The 19,082-nt window shown below is 36.6% G+C and overlaps 1 protein-coding gene across 1 annotated transcript; it reads right to left on the minus strand.

Moving 5' to 3' along the window:
* Positions 1-1,567: 1,567 nt before the first annotated feature.
* LOC127631634 (NACHT, LRR and PYD domains-containing protein 3-like) lies at positions 1,568-15,392 on the minus strand. Its single transcript, XM_052109907.1, has 7 exons — positions 15,247-15,392; positions 15,024-15,116; positions 10,599-10,721; positions 10,258-10,401; positions 9,789-10,125; positions 7,929-8,175; positions 1,568-5,904 (listed from the first exon to the last, which is right to left on the minus strand). The coding sequence occupies exons 2-7, from the start codon at positions 15,062-15,064 to the stop codon at positions 4,322-4,324; spliced, it is 2,475 nt and encodes an 824-aa protein (XP_051965867.1). The 5' UTR covers positions 15,065-15,116; positions 15,247-15,392; the 3' UTR covers positions 1,568-4,321.
* Between the last annotated feature and the right edge of the window lie 3,690 nt (positions 15,393-19,082).

Here is a 19,082-nt window from a genome sequence, read left to right on the forward strand (position 1 = left end):
TGGTTTAATCCATGTCTTCAGAAGTGATATAATAAGTGTGGGTGAGAAACTGATCAATATTTAAGTCCTTTTTTTCTCCTAAAAATGTCCACTTCATTTTTCACTTCACAATCATAGTTGTTTCAGATTACTGGAAAAGCATTTTTAAATATCACAGTATAGAGAATACTGTGGTTGATTTCCACTTCTTGCACATGCAAACAATCCCTGGAATTAACAGGCTTAAACGGTTAAGCTTTTGTAGAGTAAAAATGCCTCCAATAAGTCCAAACAAGTCTGTAGTTGTTGTGCTGTCAAGCGCCCCCTGGTGGATTAACAACATAATTTCCTTTGAAAATCAGTTATTATATCACAATCTTTCCCACCCAATTCTAGAGAGTTATGTGTGAAAATCCCAGGAGATCAATAGGTACAGAAATACTCAAACCAGCCCATCTGGCATCAACAATCATACCATACCATTTTTTCCCCATTCTGATGGTTGATTTGAAGTATTTCTGTAACTGCTGATCTACAGGGATTTTCACGCACAACAGTCATTTGAATTTACTCCAAATGGTGCCAAAAACAATAAAAGCATCCAGTGAGCTTCAGTCCTGTGGACGAAAACACCTTGTTGATGAGAGAGGTCAACAGAGAATGGCCAGACTGGTTTGAACTGACAAAGTCTACGGTAACTCAGATAACCACTCTGTACAATTGTGGTGAGAAGATTAGCATCTCTGAATGCTATGCTGAGATCGTGGGTTGGCACTGTTTTGGTGACACGAGGAGGACCTACACAATATTAGGCAGGTGGTTTTAATGTTGTGGCTGATCGGTATATATATATATCTCATCTTTGCAACAAAGTTTTAAAATTGGCTATAACTTTACAGTTAATAAGCTATTTTATCAAACTAAAATAGTGTTTACATGCATATTGTTTGTCTTGTGGCTATACTTTTGAAACAGCATTTTAGCATTCAAAAATTGGCCCCATTCACTTTCATTTTAAGTGCCTTTTTGTTTTTTTAGAGCAGCAAGCCAAAATAAATGTTTGTGGTAATCAACATTATGCCACAAATGCTGTCAATTGAGCTTAACTTGTATTGAACCCGGAATATTCCTTTCACATCTAAAGATTCAATTCTATTCAGGGAAGCAAAAACCTTTGCAAACGTAAGGTGAAAACGGTGAGGAAGTCATGGCAAGTGTTCCAGGGGTATATTTGCAGTGGATTTATGTAGTTGTTGTATTTAAAGCTTGAGTGTTTAAGATTAAAGTACCCTTTTAATTGATTCTAATAAAATGAAGACATTTATACCAAACAATCTGGGAAAATTAGCTTTAAAAAAAACAAATGTGACTTTAGCCAAAATTGAGTAGTTCGCATCACTGACTATTGTACTAGAGGACATTTCAAAACGTATAAGATCCTAATTAAATATCAGGAAAAGTAGCTTATTAAACACAAACCTAAATAAAGATTAGAAACTCCCAGACTATACTGAATGTGCACTAGCAAGCATCTTTCTACAGTAAATATTTAGTTTTCATTAGTGGGATAAATGCATCTATACACCACCACAAGAGGACGTGTTTATTATTTTTAGCAAATGCTTTCACAATTGGCAGCACACTGTTATTACAGAGATAATCTCCACAGGGCATCTTGCTAAAGAATACAATGGTGCTAAATCAAAACAATTGAGCTCACAACATTGGGCTCAGCAGCTTAGAAAATATACATTAAATGCCATAGTGGCCCAAATCCATTCAACTCAAATGCCGTTCCACTCGAATCAAGACTTTTCAAAGATTTCTGAATCTGTAACTACATGATTTATTTCTGAAGCAATGACACAAAAAAATCCATCTTATCAATATTCTGTGATAAACCTGAAAAATAACAAATGCTCATTTTACAAACAAGCGGCTGTTGCTCAGGTGGTAGAGCGGGTAATTTCTGGCGCACACGACTCCACGTGCCGAAGTGTCCTTGGGCAAGACACTGAACCCCAAGTTGCTCCCAATGGCAGGCTAGCACCTTACATGGCAGCTCTGCCATCATTGGTGTGTGAGTGTGTGTGTGAATGGGTGAATAAGACGCAGTGTAAAGCGCTTTGAATAACACTAAGGTTAAAAAGTCGCTATATAAGTGCAGACCATTTAGTTACATCTTAGGAACATTAAAACACACACCTAAAGTAATGTCTCCATTCAGTATACTTGTCCAAACAGCAAAGTAAAAAACGTAGTTAAAATGACACACACGCAAACATGTAACTGCTTACTAGGGTTCGGTAATATACTGAATATATGAAAATGATATGATGATATTTGGCTAAGGCTGGTAAAACAATGTTCTTTTGAATGATTCGATCAACTCTTAAAATAACGAGATCGATCTTTTACTCTGTGCCAGAGGTGTTTATGATGTCGGTTGCAAGACAATCATTGGTTGACTGCCTTAACAGGCCTAATATTGAGAGAGAAATAAACTTTACAAGTAACGGGAATCTTAAAGAAAACTTTAATTTAATTATTTTGGTACCAGCATGTGCGCTTTGTGTGCTTGTGATCTGAGAGTGCTCGAAGAGATACTGCGGATACGCGACCAAGCGGTAAAATGTATTTAAATATGCATGAAAATGCCTGGTGAGGTATTAATACAAACGGTCGTATACGTCTACATGAATGTAAACAGCGAGATAATATTTTGGGTTCAAGACAAGTTAAGCTCAATCAACAGTATTTGTGGCATCATTTTGATTAACACAAAACCAAATCTGGGTTCACAACGAGGCACCTACAATTAAAGTGGGGGGCCAATTATTAAAAGTCAGAAATTAGGGGGGTCTGGGTAGCTCAGCGAGTTAAGACGCTTACTAGTCGCGAGTTTGAATCCGGGGTGTGCTGAGTGACTCCAGCCAGGTCTCCTAAGCAACCGAACTGGCCGGTTGCTAGGCAGGGTAGAGTCACATGGGGTTGCGATAATGTGGTTTTCGCTCTCGGTGGGGCGTGTGGAGAGTTGTGCATAGATGCCGCGAAGAATAGCGTGAAGCCTCAACACACGGTAACGTGCTCAACAAGTCACGTGATAAGATGCGCGGATTGACATTGTCAAACACGGAGGAAACTGAGATTCGTCCTCCGCCACACGGATTGAGGAGAGTCACTATGCCACCACGAGGACCTGGGAGGACATTGGGAATTGGGCATTGCAAATTGGGGAGAGAAACAAATCAGCAATAAAAAAACCGTGTATTATTTGAGCTGTAAAGTTGATTAAATCATCGTTGTTACGGTTGTTTTAGATTGTACACATCATCATGGCAATGAAGTTGTAAAATTGGACAACTACACAGAAAAGTGATTTTATCACACTAAATTCATGTAAACACACAAACTGTTTACATCTTGTGACTATACTTTTGAAACCGTATTTTAAAATTCATGGATTGTCCATATTCACTCCCATTGTACGTGCCTCACTGTAACCTTGATTTTTGCTTAAACAAAAAGAAAAAAAGTCTAAATAAATTTTCGTAGTAATCAACATTATGCCAAAAAATGCTGTCGAATGAAATTAACTTGTATCCTGGAATATCCCTTTAAAGCCATTTCAGAGCAAATGCATTAATAATATACACATATAGAAATATAAAGTATGTGTTTATGATATATATATATATACACACACAATCTCGAATATCATCAAATCATATAATTTTTTGGAAGCTCTAAAAAAAATGTTTTATACACGCAATGATATTCCTTATTTCCTTATTGTCTATTCACATCCTCTTATTCCATCAGCTGCAGCTAGCATTTGTTAGTAGTTTTGTTTTTTTCTTTAGAAAAGGACTGATGCAAAAACATCATCAGAACATCCTCGTCTTCTGTTCTCAGTACCAAAAAGACTTACAAAATTAATTCACCCAAAAATGTAAATTCTTACATCATCTACTCACCTTTGTTGTTCCAAGCCCACATGGGTTTCTTTCTCGCGTGAAACACAAAAGGAGATATTTTGTCGATATGCGTTGAAAATCCTCTTCTCCACCAAAGCTCTCAAATTTCATATCCATACTGTGCTTTCATTGAGTGTTAATATTCTTCAATCGTCTCCATTGGTGTTTCACTGAAGAAAGAAACTCATACGAGTTTGGAACTTCAAAAAAAGATGACAAAACTTTTTAATGAACTACCCCTTTAATTGGTATATTTGTCCAGGACACTGTTTAGTTTAGTGTTTTACTGTCCCATGATGTCAAATGTATCCAATAGTCCCAGACGTAAGGCGCAGCTCAAGAGACACTTTCCTGCCTTTTTCCTCTCAGCTGTCATTTTTGCCTTCTTCCAGTTCCACCAGACACAATTCCAGGTTCCTGCACCTTTCAGGATGGACATTTTCCTTGATCTTTTTGTGGATGTACTTGACCACTTCTTCCGTCCCTTTGGGTTTCGGATGGTAGTGATTGAGCAGGTAGCCACGTAGGTGGTTCTCGGTTCCTGGCGTTAATAATCCGACCAGAAACCGCAGAAACATGTCCAGTTGACCATTCTGGGAGTTCAGTGCACGGTCGATTGCTGGACGGTACAGCTCAATCACGGGACGATCCTTGCTTAACATCTTGGATAACGGGTTTTTCGATTCAAACACATTTTTTCCATGTTTCCTGAATGCCACGTATGCGTACATTGCCGCCATGTACTCCAGAAAAGTATAGTGCACAAACTTGAAGTGCCATGTACTCTGGTCATCACTGGTACGCTTGACCTCAGTGGTTATTTCATCCCGAGTGCACAAATCTTCATATTTCAGATCCACGTCATGTAAATCTTCAACCCTGAACGTTTCCCGTCCATCTTGAAGCATCCGAAATGCCATCTTCCCCATCTTCTCCAGAAACATCTTATCTTCATCCTTCCATCGTTGTGCCTCTACGCTTGATCCTCGGTACCTCTCAAACGATCGGTTCATCTGGACAACGACGTACTGTGGATAGAAATTTGTGATGCCAGGTGGGTGTTCACCAAATTTAGGGTCGCGGAATGATCGTTCGAAGATGTACGCCACCATCCAACAAAAGAGAGGAAGGTGGCAGATGATATGGAGAGATCTGGAACGCTTCATGTGGTTAAAAACTTTCCTACCAAGCTGGGGATCGCTGGTTCTCTTGGTGAAGTAGATCTCCTTCTGTTCATCTGTAAATCCTCTCAACTCTACAAACCTGCTGATGAATTGTGGGGGAATTTTGTGGGCGGCTGTTCTATGGCTAGTGATCCAAACTCGGGCATGAGGAAGCATTGTACCCTTGATCAAGCTGATAATCAGAGTCTCCACGGATGCTTTGGTGCGAACACTTGTAACAGTCTCATTGTTTTGGAAGTCCAGTGGATAATGACAAAGATCTAGAGCGTCAATGATGAAGAGACTTAAGCAATCATCCTTTTCTATGAATCTGATTTCTTCGGCTTCGGCAAAAAAGGTAGCAAGCATCTCTAGGAAGGTCTGATCACCCTCTTTTCCAAGGTGTAGCTCCTTACCTGGCAGTGGGAATACAAACTGAAAGTCCTGATTGGTTTTCCCCTCCATCCAATCAATAATAAACTTATTCACAGCGACCGTCAGTCCAGAACCAGGAATTGCGGTCATCATGACGGTACGGACTGTTTCCTGCTCATTGGGGAGGGGCCGAAAGATGTCAGCGGCCCTGATTATGGTCTCCTGGACCGTACATGGTCTCTGTCTGACCTCATGTTCAGTGTTGACAGGGTCCCTGTCGCCTCTGATGACTGTTAGAGGTTCAACGTAGACATCGCTGATGAACCGCTGCTGACCAGGACGACAACGGCCTTCATAAAGAGAGTAATACCGCCTTTCGTGGGTCAGTCTCAGTTCATGCTGTAACAAGGCTAGAAAGAAACAGAACAACAGAAAATGAGAAACATGAGACAACCAATTCATTGTTTCACAGACTGAAGTGCTTATATGCAATATTATGATTAGTGATGCACCGATGCCACTTTTTCTCTTCTGATCCGATTCCGATATCGGAAATCTCAGTATTGCCCGATACCAATAAACATAAATATTTTGACATTCTGAACTCTTCAGGAAGTCCTATACGTGTCTGTTTGTAGGCAAGTTCAGAGTCGTTTAATTCGCTTCTTATTCAAATTCTAGTAAAAATGCACCACCGGTGCCATTCAAAATACATATTATAAGTGAACCGAACTATTGAGCATCAACATCTGAGATGTTGTTCATGAGTAGCGCTCAAATATTGCATGACACGTGAAGGCTAAAAATATCCACGGGTGTGTGTAAACAGAACAGCGGCATTCAATAACCCACTGGAGCTGTACGTGCATATTAAATATTTACTTATTAACCACACCCTTTTGTGATTCGCAGAGCTATCGCACATCTTCAAGTTGCTTTGAATAAAATGCAAGAGTCATATGAACTACTTTAATGGTGTTTTAATGGTTCTTTTATGTCATTTTTGGAGCTTGACAGTAACGAACATGACTAGCACACAGTATCGGATTTGGATCGGGCTCGTCGGACCGATACCTGATCCATCTAAAAGCTTCAGTAACGGATCGGTGCATCCTTAATTATGATGAGCTGACTGTTTGTGCATGCATTTATTTGCTTAAGTGCAGGGCAACAGGCCTACAATGTTTTTAATTCTATTATAATGTGTTTCATTTTTAAAGTTCTCAATAGGGTATACAGGAAATGGTCAGTGATACTGTAGCAGAAATAGACAGTGCTGGAAAAACAAACGCCAAATAATAATCAGTAAATATCATAATCATGTATTTTTCAGTAGGTATTATTCAGAATCACACTAAATTACAACAACAACCAATTACTGAATCCAATAGACAGCTCTGGAGAAAATTAAGAGACCACTGCAAAATTATCAGTTTCTCTAGATTTATTATTTATAGGAATGTGTTTGAGTAAAATGAAATTTTTTGTTGTATTCTATAAAGTACAGATAACATTTTTCCCAAATTCCAAATAAAAATATTGTCATTAAGAGCATTTATTTGCAGAAAATGACAACTGGTCAAAATATAAAAAAGATGCAATTTTTCAGACCTCGTATAATGCAAAGAAAACAAGTTCATATTATTTTTTTGAATAACATGATACTAATGTTTTAACTTAAGTTCAGAAATCAATATTTGGTGGAAAAACCCTGAATTTCAATCACAGCTTTAACGCGTCTTGGCTTGCTCTATACCAGTCTTTCACATTGATGTTGGGTGACTTTAAGCCACAAAGATGCTGCTTTAAGAAACATTTAGAGTGGTCTCAATTTTTTCCCACAGCAGTATATCTGGACTGTTAACTTGGGCAGTCATAATTACAAATTTAGTTTTTGCTAAATTCAAGTTCATGAATCTTAAAAATAATAATAATAATAAAATAATCATTCAAAAATGATGTTTGATGGTTTGGCATACAATTAAATTGAAACAGGGAACATATCTGTAACTAAATATTAAACTGCAAATAATATAAGCAATGCACCTTCATACTATGAGTGATTTTTTTCATACCATATCATACAGTTATACCCCTAGTTGTGCAAATCAGTGTTTCCCAAACTTTTTTCTGCCATGGCACAATTTTATGAATAAAAAAAAACACCACTATCCCACATAACCATCATCCTTTTCCTTTTCAAGAACTTGAAATGTTCATGTATTCTGTCCGTAGGTCACATAGGTACGCTCTATAATGAGGTCACATGTGGCAAGAGCGCTACTTGGGTAATGATAAATAAAAAAATTTGCTTCTAATTTGCTAATTATTATTATTTATTTTTTTTGTAGAATTTGAGCATTTTCCACGGCACACCTGACAATCTTTCATGTGGCACAGTGGTTGGGAAACACTGGTGTAAATGCATCTGTACCTCTTCTACAGGTCTTCTTCAGAGTGTTGGCCAGATTGTCCTTTTGGATGTTTTCGAGTGATCGTATAGTGAGATATATAGCTTCTCCCAATCCACAGAGCTCAATCAATTTATCAGCCAGATCCAGAGCATCAGAAATCTCAGCAATCGTTGAATAGTCATGCTCGAATCTGAAGTGGCTGCACAGACTACGTTTAAAATAAGTCAACTCTCCTGGCTTGAGTGGACGAAGACTAGTCACCATGGCCTAGATTAGAAAGAGAGACACAAACATGAACAAAAGAGATATTAGTCCTGACTAGACTAAACATTTTGACAGATAAATCAAAGTACTCTGGGGTTTACAATAAAATGCATTATTATATCTCTAGTAGGGCTGTCAATCGATTACATTTGTAAAAATGTAATTAATTGCCTGATATGTCAATTAATTAAATCAATTGCAATTAATACATGCATAAATATTTGCTGAGGAGGCACCACAAAATAACAATAACTCAACATCTAATGATTAAACAGTTATAACAAATAATACATAATATAATAATTCAGTTAATTAAAATGCATTACATTATTGTGGCAGACAAGTGATGCATTGATAAGACAATATAAAAAGTGGCTTTAAAAAAGGCAATTTATTGTTTTTTGCATATTATTAAACATAAGCCAATCATTGGCCAACAGTCCACAGCAATCCATTTTGAAACTGAACTCGTCAATTTGTCAGAGACAGATTCATTAAAGGGCTTTTCTAGGCAAACGTACACATACATCAGAGGAATGCTTTGGAGCATATAATTTTGGTTGCAATGCATCATAAACAGTGTTTTTAGGTCGCTGTGTTGGTTTTCTAAGTTTCAAACATGTCTTGACAGGTCTCCTAAGCAACCAAATTGGCCCAGTTGCTAGGGAGGGTAGAGTCACATGGGGTAACCTCCTCCTGGTCACGCTTAGTGGTTCTCGCTCTCAATGGGGTGTGTGGTAAGTTTTGCGTGGATTCCGGAGAGTAGCATGAGCCTCCAGATGCTGGGAGTCTCTGTGGTGTCATGCACAGCAAGCCACGTGATAAGATGCACGGATTGACCATCTCAGAAGTGGAGACAACTGAGACTTGTCCTCTGCCACCCGGATTGAGGTGAGTAAACGTGCCACCACGAGGACCTACTAAGTAGTGGGAATTGAGCATTCCAAATTGGGAGAAAAGAGGATAAAAAAAACACGTCTCGAGATCCCTGCATTCGAAATTCCACTCCATCCAGCTGTGTTTGAAAGCAAGAACACTTCCTCATCTTGTGCTGTCGCTAGTGTCAAGCAAGCCCGAGTGTGGTTTGTTCTTTGTACAGCTGCACGTTGCCTATACAGCTGGAGTTTTGCTTACTGCCACCTGAGGAATACAGGTGCTACTTCCAGCTTGAAATACTCAGATGATAGGAATATTCCTTATTATGGTCGGGGGACATGATTAACTGTGTACATTTTTTTACTCATTATTTTTATACAATTATTTCCTCTGAATTTCCATGTTAAAATGGCAGCAAAACCTCTAGTAATCCTGCAGATTACAGTTATTCTGAAAAACATGCGCCATTGGCCACCCTGCTCTCAAGATATCAGTATTGGCATTGGTCATTTAAAGTAATTGCCAAAAGCACATTTCAGTCAACCACTATTTTATATATATATATATATATATATATATATATATATATATATATATATATATATATATATATATATATATATATATATATATATTAATTTAATCTCTCACCTTAGAAGCAAACTCTTCAGTTTCGTTCAGCAGGGCTTTAAAAAGCTATACAATATGTGTCATAAAATGTATACATCACATATACTCACCATTAATACATGACGCAGGGTGAGGGAGCGGTGCGGATGTTGAAACTGTAGACCGACGCCTTCTGCAGGATGAGGGGGAGGCTCAGATTCGGAGAAGCCCAAATCTACAACAATTTCATCAAAATCATCATTGATTTGTCTTTCGTTGCTCTCCTCCTGAACGTCTGGTTTATTCTGCTCCACTTGCATGGCTCCCTCATTAACCTCCTCTGTGTCTCTCTCACTGAACTCCATTTGTCTCTCATGGTTTTCTTCCTCCATTTCTCTCTCTGTTCTTATAACGTCAGTTCTAATGTCGCTCTGCAGCGGCTCCAGCATTGTAGGCTCTCTGTCAATGCTGAAAAATAAGAATTGTGAAAGAGAACCTCACGACAACATCAAAGTAAAAATAGGGTGCTTCTCATTACTCTAAGTGATTCAAATCTGGCACACTAGTTTTAAGTTAGAGTTTTGCAAGATCGATATGTACCTCTGTTGGGTCGTAAAAGCCTCCACTCCATGTATGCTGGCATGTTGGTTCAAAAACACTCCCTCTTTATGAACACTGGACTGATTTGTGTGTGTACGCTCAGTAATCGCTGTCTCTGGTGATTCTGAGCGATACAGTCTGAGCCTGTAAAACACACATACACATGAAATAAATACTCAAACTACACAAGTGTATTAACACTAAAACCCATTATAAAAAACGGTTAATGTATCAGCTTCAGATTATTTTCTATGCATTTCGATTCCATCGTTAGACCACGTGTGTGTGTGTGTGTGTGTGTGTGTGTGTGTGTGTGTGTGTGTGTGTGTGAAGAAGCGTACTCTGTCTGTCCTCCCAGACTGACTTTGAGCGTTTGTACTGGAGGCTCATCAAAGTCATCGAGATCTTCACGATCTTCACTCATCATGGAGCCATAACTGCTAGGCGGCCGGCCCGTCATGATCCTTAACACAACATTAACATCAAAGTTAAAATGCTTAATATGACAGCACCTGAAACATATACTCCTGAAATTTGCCCATGACATTACAACTTTCTCCTGCTTTGTGGGCAAAAACATTTCTCCATCGATGTCCATTAAAAAATAGCCATGTACTCTAACGAATAAAAAGTTAGCCCATTAATTTAATAACTATCTGTCAGTTACTCTATTGAAGGGCTGTGCTTAGCATCAACATAAACAGAAGTCAGAAGTTTACATGCACCTTAGCCAAATACATTTAAACTCAATTTTTCACAATTTCTGACATTTAATCAAAGAAAACTTTCCCTGTCTTAGGTCAGTTAGGATCACTACTTTACTTTAAGTATGTTAAATGACAGAATAATAGTAGAGAATGATTTATTTCAGCTTTTATTTCTTTCATCACATTCCCAGTGGATCAGAAGTGTGATGGCCACTCCAATACCTTGACTTTGTTTTTCTTAAGTCATTTTCCACAACTTTGGAGGTACAGCTTGGGGTAATTTTCCATGTGGAAGACCCATTTGTCACCGAGCTTTAACTTCCTGTCTGATGTTTTGAGATGTTGCTTCAATATATCCACATCGTTTTCCTTCCTCATGATGGCATCTATTTTGTGAAGTGCACCAGTCCCTGCTGCAGCAAAGTACCCCCACAACATGATGCGGTCACCCCCATGTTTCACAGTTGGGATGGTGTTCTTCAGCTTGCAGGCCTCACCCTTTATCCTCCAAACATAACGATGGTCATTATGGCCAAATGGTAAAATTTTTGTTTCAACAGACCAGAGGATATTTTTCCCCATGTGCACTTGCAAACTGTAGTCTGGATTTTTTTTATGGCGATTTTGGAGCAGTGGCTTCTTCCTTGCTGAGCAGCCTTTCAGGTTATGTCGATATAGGACTCGTTTTACTGTGGATATAGATACTCGTCTACCTGTTTCCTCCAGCATCTTCACAAGGTCCTTTGCTGTTGTTCTGCAATTGACTTGCACATTTCAAACCAAACTGAGTCTCCTATCTGAGTGGTATGACGGCTGCGTGGTCCCATGGTGTTTATACGTACATACTATCGTTTGTATAGATGAACGTGGTACTTCAGGCATTTGGAAATTAGGCTTGACATAATTTTCTGGAATTTGCCAAGCTGCTTAAAGGCACAGTTAAGTTAAGTTGTTAAGACACAACTTAAGTGTATGCTTCTGACCCACTGGAATTGTGATGTAGTCAATTAAAAGTGAAACAATCTATCGGTAAACAATTGTTGGAAAAATTACTTTAAAGTAGATGTCCTAAATGACTTGACAAAACTATAGTTTGCTAATATTAAATCTGTGGAGTGGTTTAAAAATGACTTTTAATGACTTCAACCTAAGTGTATGTAAACTTCTGACTTCAACTGTAGCAAAGAAATGTGTCTTATCATGTCAGGTGGACAACAACTAGTTAAAAACTACTAGTTATTACACTGACTCGATGATTTTGGAAATATGTTGTTTGCACATCTGATACTAGATTTTCTGAGAATCCAAAAGTCTATAGAGTAAAGGTCTATACAGTAATTGGCTTGATATTTGATCAGTCAGATTACGTTTCTACTGCGATGGGAATGAAGCATTAATCTTACGATTAATCTTATGACCTTTGAACAAGTCAAATATGAGGAAAAACATATCAAAGTACTCTTCTCATATTTCCAATTAACTTTTATAGTCTGACTATAGAGGACTAGACCTTAAATAAATTGTCATTTATTTATTTTTGGACAGAATGACATTATTATTTGGTGGCATCTGGCTGTACAATGTAAAAATAAAGACTCATATAAACTCTGATTAATGAGTTTAAGACTAGTTTAAACATGTCAAGTTCGAAGAGATGTAATCTTTGTGCCCATATTGGTTTCGCAATTTTTTTTAAACATTTATAGCATTTTCTACAAAAAAAATTTATTTAATGAATTTAAAAATGCGGGGTAACCATCACAAGTAAAAGAGAGTAAAATGCTTTCCTTGCATCTTGAATACATGAGTGTATGCAACTTAATCATTAATAAAAAAATAAATTAAGCATATTTTTCAAGGTAAAACAATTTTGTTTTTCCGAGTCACGGATAAAAATATGTTTTCTCAGCAGAGTTACACCATATGACCTGAACAAAATGTGCCATATAATTAAATATACATTTTTGTATATTTTTATGAAATGACAAAATTATGTTTTTTTTTTTAAGATTCACAAACAATCACGAGGGTCTAAAGGAGACCTACATGTTGGTTACACCACCTGACTTTGATTTGGTAGGCAATGGTTTTTCAATTAATGATTGTTTCACTGCTTATTTTAAGAAATAATAATAATAAAAGATTATTCTGCACTTCTCATAGTGACATTGTTTATCAAATATTCTAGCTTTTAATGAGACTTCTTTTTACTGTCTCTGGACGGTTACACCACATGACATTTTTTACTTTAAACCCCAGAAAAAAAACATCAAAATGACTTTTAACTTTTAACATTTTCATCTTAGAAGAGGTCTTTTCAAGTAATTGTTTTGTATGAATAGCATTTGCAATGTATTTTCAAATAATTAAATAAAAAATAAAACAATGAGCACCACGTCATTTAAAATGATTGACTTTTTGAAAATATACTTTAAATATTGATAACTCATGTTGTATGCAATAACATGTTAATATGATACCTGTTGCTAATAACAATAGAAGAACTGTAACAGAGTAATACATCCCAAATGATATGTATTAGAGGTCAACCTACAGTGGATTTAGCCGATACTGATAACCAAGGCTGATAATTAATTAATCGTCTGACAGTTTTTTTTATTTATCGATATACAGAATGATCAAATATTTCATAGTCTTTCCTTACTATGACAGGCACAGACATTGAGGCTACAAGAGTGTAAAATTAATACAATCCCAAAGGCATTTTGTGCAACCAAAACTCCAATAATAACCAGAAAAATTCAGATTTGGTGCTTAACGTGGGACTTTTAACTATAAACAAGCCTGATATACACTGGAGACTTGCTCCATTGCAATGATCCATATTCAAGTAAACAAATTAAGCTTTTAAAAGCTTATACATTCACCAGATTAAGCATTTTGTGTGTGTATACATAATTTCACCAGATGAGTTTTATTGTTGAGGAATAAAAAATTAAGAATAAATAACCAGAAACTATCGGCATATTTTTTTGCTGATAACTGATAGTGGAAAAAGTAACTATAGGCACAGATTAATCAATAAAACCGATATATCGGTCTACCTCTAATATGTAACCACTGACTGGTCTGATCTGAATACTGTTGACAACTTTAACTGAATCATGAGTAATAATTATATAATTATAATGAGTTATGATTATTTAATAGTATATCTTACTGTGATGCAAACATAAAAGTTGCGCTACATTTCTATATTATCATCTAGCTGCAATAATTGAAATGCTGCATCAGATGTCATTTGATAAATTTATACAGTAACAATTGTAAAACGTATAAAGCGCCAAAAACATAGTTTTGTTTATGGTTTAACTTGGAAATCTGTCCGTGTTATCATTTGTTAAAATTAATGCTACTTGGCTTGAGATTGTGTAGGGCAGTGTTGGGTGTATTGCATTACTAAGTAATTAATTACTGTAATTAAATTGCTTTTTAATTGAGTCAAGTAAGGGATTACTCTTAATATTTCAGTCATTTAATTAGTTACCACTGATGTAATTGTGTTAAATACTGTATAGACTTTAGAACAATTCTATATAAAACAAAGGTGAATTTAAAATCTAAATGTAAAGTTTAATGTTAAAATATATGTTTTCTAATTTAATGCAGCTCCCCTAAATTATTTATGCATAATTTATTTTATTTTATATGATTAATTTGAAGGAATTAAAAGAACAGTTTCTTGTCTATCCTTCTTTACATTATCTGGTAAAGGTTAAGGGTATTAGAAAGTTATTTGTAATAAGTAATGCCATTAGTACAGTAATCCAATTACACTGCAGAAGATGTAATTAGTAGTTAGTAATGAATTACCTTTTTAGAGTAACTTACCCAACACTGGGCCTAACTAATGCAATGACATAGAAGGCTTTTAAAAGTGTGGCTTAACTGTCCCAATACTTTTTGTTCTACCTGTAACGACCACATATCTGGAGAAACGACATTTTCGACTCCATGTTTTGAGTGAGAACTCTTTATCTGGCAGGATTTACAGGCCGGTTGAAAAAGACTGAAATGAGGAAATCTTCACACATTTACCTGTCCACTTCACAATCACTGTCTTCCCCCATATTACTCATGATGAAGCTCTTGAGTGTTTAGAAATTGTTCGGACCAACGACAGATTAGTTCCTGCCTCAGAAAGAACACAAATATCGATTATAATCAGTTTTCACGTCAGCAGTCCAGCGAGGAAATTATTCGTCGCCATATTTGAGGTAATTAGATATCTCGCAGTGAACTTGAGAGACAGAAAACGTACCCACAATACTGACGAAAGCGTCAAGCGCTCAACTGACGTCCTCCAACGTCTTAAAACGAATTCTGAAACTGGTAAATAGATTTTGACCGTTTTCTTTATCCGGTCTCTCTACGCTTCCGCATTTCCTGCCATGACACCGAGGCGTGGTGACGTCATATTACTTTCGATTCCGCGAGAAGGGACCGCCCCTTTTTAAGCTTCTAGAATAATTCCGTTTTTGCACCAGGTTCTGCTGAGGATGTCAAAGAATGTCAAATATTATACAATTGATGCAATATTTAACCCATTTAAATAACGAATATATATATAACTCCTCAGATAGACCAATGAAACTAACTGTATGCCTTTTCCATTCTTTTTTAAGTTAATGCATTTGATTTATTCTACGTCATCCGGTGGCAAACTACGGAGTCAAATTTCAATCAGTTTGCTCAATAAAGTAAATTTCCAATTTCTTTTTTAACTAAAAGTTAATTGTGGAATCAAATGAATTGATAAACCAAGAATAAACTAATTTTTCTTTCTAAATTTAGTCTGTTTCATTTATTGTCCCATTTATTACAATGTGGCTTGGTGAGTTATACTGTTATATTCAAAAACAAGGCTCAGTGTTTAACCAGGTTTTTGAAAGCTTACATGTTTAATTGTCCTGCAAGCATGATTTACACCAATCAGCCACAACATTAAAACCACCTGCCTAATATTGTGTAGGTCCACTTCGTGCCACCAAAACAGCGCCAACCCACATCATTACAGATGATGTTCTTCTCACCACAATTGTACAGAGTGGTTATCTGAGTTACCATAGACTTTATCAGTTCAAACCAGCCTGGCCATTCTCTGTTGACCTCTCTCATCAACAAGGCAAATTTTGGAATTTGTGTGTTAGTTTGTAGTTAAATGCATTTCTATCAAACATCCCAGATCATCAAAATCTCAACTCACGCTTTGTAGACAAAGTTGGCAGAGTTGATGCCATTCCTTCATTTGGATGATACCCTTCATGGGCGCCTCTGGACATATACTGTTGAGCTGTAAGAAGGATAAACATCACTCTTAACAACTCATTACAGACACAAAACTTTAATAGCAAGATGACCTGACTTACACATGACAACAGTGCAGCCGGTCAAAACGGATTACAATACTGCATGAGTACACAAAGTGTGGAGACTGAGAGTATATTGTGTGTATGAACCGAGTATATTTACATTTACATCCACGCATTTGGCAGACGCTTTTATCCAATGCGACTTACAGAGCCCTTATTACAGGGACAATCCCCCCCGGAGCAACCTGGATTTAAGTGCCTTGCTCAAGGACACAATAGTGGTGGCTGTGGGAATCGAACCAGCAACCTTCTGATTACCCATTTACCAGTTATGTGGTTTAGACCACTACACCACCATCACATATATACATACATATATACAATATATAGTACATAAATATATTTATACATAAAAAAACACAGGCAGACAAAAGTTTGGATTAATGTACAGGTTTTGCTCCTATGGAAAGAAATTGGTACTTTTATTCACCAAAGTGGCATTCGACTGATCACAATGTATAGTCAGGACATTAATAACGTAAAAATTACTATTACAATTTGAAATAAATGTTCATAACTTCTTAAACTACTTCAAAGATTTCTCATCCAAAAATCCTCCACATGCAGCAATGACAGCTTTGCAGATCTTTGTTATTTTAGCGGTCAGTTTGTCCAGATACTTTCACCCCCACACTTCCTGTAGCACTTGACCTTTCACCCCACACTTCCTGTAGCACTTGACCTTTCACCCCACACTTCCTGTAGCACTTGCCATAGATGTGACTGTCTTGTCGGGCACTTTTCGCACACCTTACAGTCTAGCTGATCCCACAAAAGCTCAATGGGGTTAAGATCCATAACACTCTTTTCCAATGATCTGTTGTCCAATGTCTGTGTTTCTTTGCCCACTCGAACCTTTTCTTTTTGTTTCAAAAGTGTCTTTTTCTTTGCAATTCTTCCCATAAGGCCTCCTGAGTCTTCTCTTTACTGTTGTACATGAAACTGGTGTTGAGCGGGTAGAATTCAATGAAGTTGTCAGCGGAGGACATGTGAGGCATCTATTTCTCAAACTAGAGACTCTGATGTACTTATCCTCTTGTTTAGTTGTACATCTGGTCTTCCACATCTCTTTCTGTCCTTGTTATAGACAGTTGTTCTTTGTCTTTGAAGACTGTAGTGACACCTTTGGATGAAATCGGCAATTTCAAGCATTGTAAAGCCTTCATTCCTCAAAACAATGATTGACTGATGAGTTTATAGAGAAAGATGTTTATTTTTTGCCAGTTTTGACCTAATATTGACCTTAAGACATGTCAGTCTATTGCACCAAATGACCAATTTAGCATGAAAACTCAAGGATAAGGTGTTGGAGTGATGCTGCTGTCTAGATTTGATCAAAAATGACTTTTTTCAAATAGTGATGATGCTGTTTTATACATCAGTAATGTCCTGACTATATACACTGCGATCAGTTGAATGCCACTTTGGTGAATTAAAGTACCAATTCCCTCCGAAACAGCAAAATCTGAACATTATTCCAAACTTTTGGCCGCCACTGTATATACAGTACTGTACAAAAGATTTAGGCACTTGTGAAAAACTTTCAAAGTGAGGATTTCTTTAACATATTATAGCATGAATAGTTTTCATTTATCAATTAGCATCATACAAAGTCCAGTAAACAAAAAATATCCCAGATTTACTCGGGACATGACATCTGTTGCAGGGCTCCCTGTTCTTCTATTTTAATCAATTTGCAAAAGAAACGTTTGGGAGTCTAACATTAATATTTCCTATTGACACAATAAAGCTGTATATATATATTAGTAACACAATGTTACTATGATTATACTGTATATAAACACGTCTGGTGTGAAGCAGATAAAAATAAAAACACTTAACGCAAGAACTAAAATACAACAAACTTCAGTTAATATAACAATCAAGCATGTTTCACTGTATTTCACCATATGAGCATTGCAATAAATATTTACTTTAGAGACAAGAACTTTATGTAGCAAAGAGCAACAGTAAGAAATTAGCATTCCCAGTCTTATTGTGTATTGACAACCGCCAAACTGACCGCGGCCAATTAATGAATCAATCTTTACAGAGACGAGCGTTCTTAAAGAGACAGGCGTGATATCTTATTGCACCTATTTCATTGACATCTTTAAGAGAATATGGACGTTTTCCGCTAGTCTAATTTCATATTTTGACATTTAAACGAATAAAAAAAAAAGACTATCACATATTTATTGAAACCATAATCCCATTACTTGTTCTTTAAAAGTTCATAAACTAGATGGCATTCTCTTTCTAATCTTATTTTACTGCAATCTTTCAAAAAGTTGCACCTTTAAAAGCAAGAAAATCTTCAAATGTAAAGGTTCCCATTTTGAAAAGAGGATTTCCTCATTTACTGTTTAAAGAGAAACATTTTCCAATTATAATCAGTATGTGTGGATGAGACATTATAGTTTAATTATTAAATAAAAATACATTTAAGTTGGCCACAGAATCAAATTAGAAATTAAGTTACAGGATAATTCAGTACTAGAAATACATTTTCACATTAGTATATTTTTATCACCTGGTTATAGATATAATTTAAAGGAACAGTTCACACAAAATAAAAAAAAATAAAGCATCGTCTACTCACTCTCATGCCATCCCAGATGTGTATGACTTTCTTTCTTCTGAACACAAATTGAGATTTATAGAAGAATATCTCAGCTCTGTAAGTCCATACAATGCAAGTGAATGGTGACCAGAACTTTGAAAG

This window comes from Xyrauchen texanus, chromosome 38 (assembly GCF_025860055.1).
Source record: "Xyrauchen texanus isolate HMW12.3.18 chromosome 38, RBS_HiC_50CHRs, whole genome shotgun sequence".
Taxonomy (NCBI): Eukaryota; Metazoa; Chordata; class Actinopteri; order Cypriniformes; family Catostomidae; genus Xyrauchen; species Xyrauchen texanus.